The following is a 7226-nucleotide window of genomic DNA, read 5'->3' on the forward strand; positions in this document are numbered from 1 at the left end:
CTATAAAGCATTATGGGGTACAACGTCACATTCTGCCACTGGCAAATTAGGATTTGTGAATTACTTGGGGTAATAGGAGGTTATGGGTCGTCAAATTATTGTATTGTAATAGTATTGCAAACTCTTGCAATTTTAAAACTAATCTCATGTTTGATGTTTTTCTTAAAGCTTCAGCTCCTAGAGTTATGAAATTACATTATAATCTGTTTTATTCTTTAAAAAAAAATCGAAACTACATATTTGGGGAGCAAAATGGGAAAACATGATTTGAGTGCAACCTAAAAGCTCTGAAACCAGAAGGTAAATAATAAGAACCCAAGACTTACTTTTTACAGTCTCATGACTTGGAGGAGACCTATCTCATGACTTCTGAATGCTTGAGGTGGCATTACAGTTGTCCAGCCAGGATCAAATCTTGCCCTGGCTGGACAGAGCCTCAAAGGGGAGAAGCAGCATTGCCTGCTATATGTTCTGCTCCTGGGATGCTGTCACTCAGGGATGGATTCTAGGAGGAAGGCTTAGGGGATGAGGGAGATGTAGCCCCCTGACATAGCAGGCATCTCTCACTGCAGCATGCACTCTAATGGGACAAGATGTTTGGGGAACAAACATTATAATTCCTTCTCCTTGGCAGAATCCATGGTACTAAGTGTCAGTAAGAAGCATTTTTCCTCTTAGGATCTTGAAGCCCTTCATACAGGCAGGTACTGTATTATCACCCCTTTTTACGAAGAGGGAACTCATAACAAAGAAATCAAGTGACTTGCTTATGGACACACACTGAACCCGAAGCAGTCAAAACCAGATATTTTGCAAATATATCATCTGCAAAATAATGGATTTATTTCAAACAAATTAATTTGTGGTTCTCTTTTTTAAAATAAATTCCAGCAGCAAGGGACAGCACTTGCTTTTGAAAAAAAAACAAACAAAAACCGACTGATCCTTTCAGCTGTATAAACCAAGGACAAGAAGTCATCATAGAATTATAAACAGGCACTTTCATGAGGGTCAATAACACCCAGGCTAGTGACTCAGAGACACTATTTCAGTCAGAGGGGTGTGGTGGACAGGTGGAATGATCAGGGGGTGGGGTTGAGCAGCTTGAGAAGGTTTATAAAGTGAGAGCTTTGAGCCTGTTTGCACCCAGCCAAGCTTCTTCATTGCAACAGCTGCTCCAGTGCACCAGCCACATCTCTAAGGTAACATGGCTTTCACAGGCAGATATGAAGTGGAAAGTGAAGACAACTATGATGCCTTTGTGAAGTATATTGGTGAGTAGATACTGGAGATTTTTCTCAATGAATCTTAATGAGTTTTAATAAATTTCTAGATAAACAATGCAAAGGTCTGAGGCTTGCTCCTGCCAGGTGCTGAGGGTGTTTGATAACTATCAGAAAGTGCTGAGCACCTTATCTGCCAGCCCCTGGCTGGCAAGTGGGTTATATCTTCACTGATTCATTTTCTTCCATGCAGCTTTTAATCACATCTTCAGAATATCATCATCGACAGCAAAGCTCAGGCCTGCTCCTACTAAAGTCTGGGTTTAGTGGGAGCAGAGCTAGGCCCAAAGGTACTTTGTAATACAATGAATTAGGGGGCCCAATATTCAATCCTCATGTTCCACTTGTGCTGGTGCAAACTTGTGACTGGAATAGGGGCCTGAGTGTACCCTAATATGAACTTTTAAAAAGCCATGGCCGGTGCAGGCACCTGTAAAATTCATGGAGGTAACTTGGTTCTGTAAGTGTAAATGTTTGTATTCAGGCAAGCGTTCAACTATTTAAATGGCATATGCAAATATTAGAATGGAATAGGTGTTTTTTCCTACAAAATACATAAACTTTGTGCACATGTAACTTCATGTGCGTACACATGTATAGACTGGATAGATACAGCTGAAAAATTTACCCCCCTGACCATGGACACTTTCCAAACAATCTTTCACAGTCTTGAGCTGCATCTAGCTACAAGGTTGAGGTCTTGCTGCTTCCAAAGTGTGCTTCTAGCATTTTGAACTATAACAACAACGTAAAAGAGTGGGGATCCATGTCATCAGTCATGAAATTCTCAATAAAGGAAACCACAGACCATTGTTTTGCTTAAATACAAAAGAAAATATGATTGATGGAATACTAGCTTTAAAAACCTGTGTTTCCATTGGGTAGGTATCCCCAGTGATATCATTGAAAAGGGAAGGAATTTCAAGGTTGTCACAGAAGTGGCACAGAATGGAAATGACTTTGTCTGGACCCAGATCTACCCCACAGGCCAGTCCATGACCAACAAATTCACCATTGGCAAGGAAGCAGACATGGAAACAATGGGAGGTAAAAAGTTCAAGGTAAATTAATTTAGTCCTACGGTTTAATGTTGTTTCAATAGTTGCCTAGTCTATTCCATAATTTAGGGGACAATGGTCCATAGCGTCTGGTACTCCACCTGAGGGATTCTGTCAGTGCTGTAGTCCCGACACATATGAAGAGATGCCCTGTATTGTTTTTTAACATGTGGATCCATGTGGGCTGCCAAAGGTGTGAGCGGTATAGTTAAGACAAAAAATGGTTCTCATGTGAGAAATGCTTCCTTCAATATAACACAAAATGTAAAGCTGACAGGGGGGATTCCCTCTCATCTGTGAAAAGTCAGCTCATTTTTTACCTTGAAAACCACTATTTTTCTAATTATGGCTGACTGGTCTTAAGTCATTTTTGCCTTACAAGCTGGGACAAGCCTAGTTATCTGAGAGAAACCAACACTATGAGGATGGCTATGAAAAGGGTACTCTACAGCCCTTCTGCCTCTGGATACACTGTTTCAGTGACTAGCCCAAAGAGAAGATCCTGTTACTTGCTACCACTGCTAGCTACATCTACTTTAGATTAATTTGTGAGAATTTATATGCAAGTACTAGGATTCTGGTCTTGTTAGTGTCTGAGAATATATAATAGTTCCTGTAGCACATGGGTTCGCTCACATCTTATTTTCTTTAGAGGCTGTTGAAAAGCAGTCATGCATGATAAAGCCCAAGAAATCAAGACAATGATAAAACAAATTTCCATTACAGGCAACGGTTAAAATGGAAGATGGGAAAGTGGTTGCTGATTTCCCTAACTACCATCATACTGCAGAGATTGCTGGTGGAAAACTAGTAGAGGTAAGTCTCTAACCATCCTCCAGAGGCACTCTATGAAGCATGGAATATTGGGCTTTATCTTTACAAAACTTGAGAGACCACTAGAAATATTTTCATTACATTTTAGGGTTTTTTTTGTTTTTTTTTTTTTGGGTAAAAGTCAGGATTTTCAAGCAATCCTTCCCCCTACTGTTTTTGTAGCATAATGATCAGATGTGAAATAGGCAAGTGTTTCATTGTTCCATCCGAATGCAAAACATGTTTAAAAATGGCTTTCATGGTGAATTAGATTTTTTAAGTATTAGAGGGGTAGCCGTGTTAGTCTGGATCTGTAAAAGCAGCAAAGAGTCCTGTGGCACCTTATAGACTAACAGACGTTTTGGAGCATGAGCTTTCGTGGGTGAATACCCACTTCGTCAGATGCATGTAGTGGAAATTTCCAGGGGCAGGTATATATATGCAGGCAAGCTAGAGATAATGAGGTAGTTCAATCAGGGAGGATGAGGCCCTGTTCTAGCAGCTGAGGTGTGAAAACCAAGGGAGGAGAAACTGGTTCTGTAATTGGCAAGCCATTCACAGTCTTTGTTTAATCCTGAGCTGATGGTGTCAAATTTGCAGATGAACTGAAGCTCAGCAGTTTCTCTTTGAAGTCTGGTCCTGAAGTTTTTTTGCTGCAGATGTACCCCTCTAACCCCTCCGACAGAGACCAACACCTACAAAATCTCCACCAAGCATTCTCAAAACTACAATACCCGCACGAGGAAATAAGGAAACAGATCAACAGAGCCAGACGTGTACCCAGAAGCCTCCTACTGCAAGACAAACCCAAGAAAGAAACCAACAGGACTCCACTGGCCATCACATACAGTCCCCAGCTAAAACCTCTCCAACGCATCATCAGGGACCTACAACCCATCCTGGACAATGATCCCACACTTTCACAGGCCTTGGGTGGCAGGCCAGGCCTCGCCCACAGGCAACCTGCCAACCTGAAACTTATTCTAACCAGTAACTGCACACCGCACCATAGTAACTCTAGCTCAGGAACCAATCCATGCAACAAACATCGATGCCAACTCTGCCCACATATCTACACCAGCGACACCATCACAGGACCTAACCAGATCAGCCACACCATCACCGGTTCATTCACCTGCACGTCCACCAATGTAATATACGCCATCATATGCCAGCAATGCCCCTCTGCTATGTACATCGGCCAAACTGGACAGTCGCTACGGAAAAGGATAAACGGACACAAATCAGATATTAGGAATGGCAATATACAAAAACCTGTAGGAGAACACTTCAACCTCCCTGGCCACACTATAGCAGACCGTAAGGTGGCCATCCTGCAGCAAAAAAACTTCAGGACCAGACTTCAAAGAGAAACTGCTGAGCTTCAGTTCATCTGCAAATTTGACACCATCAGCTCAGGATTAAACAAAGACTGTGAATGGCTTGCCAATTACAGAACCAGTTTCTCCTCCCTTGGTTTTCACACCTCAGCTGCTAGAACAGGGCCTCATCCTCCCTGACTGAACTACCTCATTATCTCTAGCTTGCCTGCATATATATATACCTGCCCCTGGAAATTTCCACTACATGCATCTGACGAAGTGGGTATTCACCCACGAAAGCTCATGCTCCAAAACGTCTGTTAGTTTATAAGGTGCCACAGGACTCTTTGCTGCCTTTATAGATTTTTAAGTGTCATAGGTACAGGAAACCCAAATAATTGTTAAACACAATTTAGTATTTATATTTTCGATTTTTTTTTAACCTGACCTCTCTCATGTTGCCCCGTCTGTCCTAGACTGACTTAGCTGACAACAAAGTACATGTGCTTCAAAAGTTGAAATGGAAACACCACTTACTGAAGTCTTCTATAATCGTGAAACTTTCTGTTTATTTTTTTAAGGCTACCTCTGACCCACTATATCTGGGCTATAATTTTCTGGCATAGTGTTCCATAGGATAGTTTCAAAATTCTACAGAAAAAAGTTTACAATTTACTGTTAAATTCTGTAGGGTTGTAGAGTAATTTCTATAAAACTATTTGTTTTGCATCCCTATCAAATTCCATGTGTTATAAAGAGAAGAAATCGTTTCATCCAGTTTGGAAAAACAGGGACACTGGTGAACCAACAAGAAGTCCAGATAATGATGGGAAATATGGATTTTGGATAATCTGGACTGATACTTACTAAAACCTAGAGCGAGGACCAGTTTTCTCAGATAAGCCCCTCTTCAACAAAGTATATGAGCATATGTCAAACATTAAGCATAAGGGCTTCAGGCCATGTCTACATCTAAAATTTTGCAGCGCTGGTTGTTACAGCTGTATTAGTACAGCTGTATAGGGCCAGCGCTGCAGAGTGGCCACACTTACAGCAACCAGCGCTGCAAGTGGTGTTAGATGTGGCCACACTGCAGCGCTGTTGGGCGGCTTCAAGGGGGGTTCCGGGACGAGAGAGCAAACCGGGAAAGGAAACCAGCTTCCCCGCGGTTTGCTCTCTCGGTCCCGGAGCCAGCCAGCAAACCGCAGGGAAGGAGACCTGCTTGCTCGGGGTTCCGGGACCGAGAGAGCAAACCGGGAACGCCGCGGTTTGCTCTCTCGGTCCCGGAGCCAGCCAGCAAACCGCAGGGAAGGAGACCTGCTTGCTCGGGGTTCCGGGACCGAGAGAGCAAACCGGGAACGCCGCGGTTTGCTCTCTCGGTCCCGGAGCCAGCCAGCAAACCGCAGGGAAGGAGACCTGCTTGCTCGGGTTCCGGGACCGAGAGAGCAAACCGCGGCGAAGCTGGTTTCCTTTCCCGGTTTGCTCTCTCGGTCCCGGAACCCCGAGCAAGCAGGTCTCCTTCCCTGCGGTTTGCTGGCTGGCTCCGGGACCGAGAGAGCAAACCGCGGCGTTCCCGGTTTGCTCTCTCGGTCCCGGAACCCCGAGCAAGCAGGTCTCCTTCCCTGCGGTTTGCTGGGTGGCTCCGGGACCGAGAGAGCAAACCGGGAAAGGAAACCAGCTTGATTACCAGAGGCTTCCTCCTTCCACGGAGGTCAAGAAAAGCGCTGGTAACTGTCTACATTGGATTACCAGCGCTGGATCACCAGCGCTGGATCCTCTACACCCGAGACAAAACGGGAGTACGGCCAGCGCTGCAAACAGGGAGTTGCAGCGCTGGTGGTGCCCTGCAGATGTGTACACCTTCAAAGTTGCAGCGCTGTAACTCCCTCACCAGCGCTGCAACTTTCTGATGTAGACAAGCCCTCAATGCATGAGGGGCGTAAGAAGTCAGGACTTGACTTCAGATGGGGACTACTTATTTGCCTAGAGTTAGTTACATACATGCTTAACCGCCTTGCCGAATTGGGCCTATAGCCACTCCCTGGCAATACAGGTACCTGCATTGAAACTGACAATGTCCATCCACTTATTGCTTTTGTAGAACACCCATCACAGCATATTGTCTCAGGTATCACCTCAGGATCAGGTATTCTAGAGTGGAATCCCTTAAAACATCCCTAAACATGGTTTTTTAAGTGAGATAGCTGCTATGTAAAATGTATTTCTATAGAGTATCCCAAGATGAAGGGTATTAATAATTTAGTTTCAGGGACCAAATCTTTTATCAGCAAGGGCATAATCCAAAAGCCAACAAATCTTTTCCATAAGTCACTCTGCAGTGCTAGTTACCATGTTCAGAGTTTTTGGTTTGTTCTTTATTCCAGATCTCTATAGCTGGTGGTATAACCTACAAGAGAGTCAGCAAAAAACTGGTTTAAGAAGAACTCACCTTCCAGTGCACTGAGAAATGAATATCAAGACAATCAATAAATCAGTTTTAGAAACTCTCTCTCTTTCTGTGTCTCTATTGCAAACAAAATGAGGGAACAGTTGTTTCAAAGGGAGACAACTTCAATTTTTCCACGTTAATATTTTTACCTTTTGTGTAACTAAGGGTTCTGGCACACACCCCTAGTCAAAAAACATGAGATTTAAATCAAAGCGCTCACACGCGTATAGTGACCGTGCTGCAGTCTAATTCTTTCAGGATTCATTTTGTGCATGGCATAGGTGAGATATGTCTATAACCA

At 43.6% G+C, this 7226-nt stretch overlaps 1 protein-coding gene across 1 annotated transcript; it reads left to right on the forward strand.

Moving 5' to 3' along the window:
• Positions 1 to 1207: 1207 nt before the first annotated feature.
• Positions 1208 to 6914, forward strand: FABP6 (fatty acid binding protein 6). The gene is made up of 4 exons (XM_030572467.1): positions 1208 to 1274; positions 2169 to 2344; positions 3068 to 3157; positions 6861 to 6914. Exons 1-4 carry the CDS (start codon positions 1208 to 1210, stop codon positions 6912 to 6914), a joined length of 387 nt encoding a protein of 128 aa, XP_030428327.1.
• The last annotated feature ends 312 nt before the right edge of the window (positions 6915 to 7226 follow it).

Source organism: Gopherus evgoodei, chromosome 8 (assembly GCF_007399415.2).
Source record: "Gopherus evgoodei ecotype Sinaloan lineage chromosome 8, rGopEvg1_v1.p, whole genome shotgun sequence".
NCBI classification, from domain to species: Eukaryota; Metazoa; Chordata; order Testudines; family Testudinidae; genus Gopherus; species Gopherus evgoodei.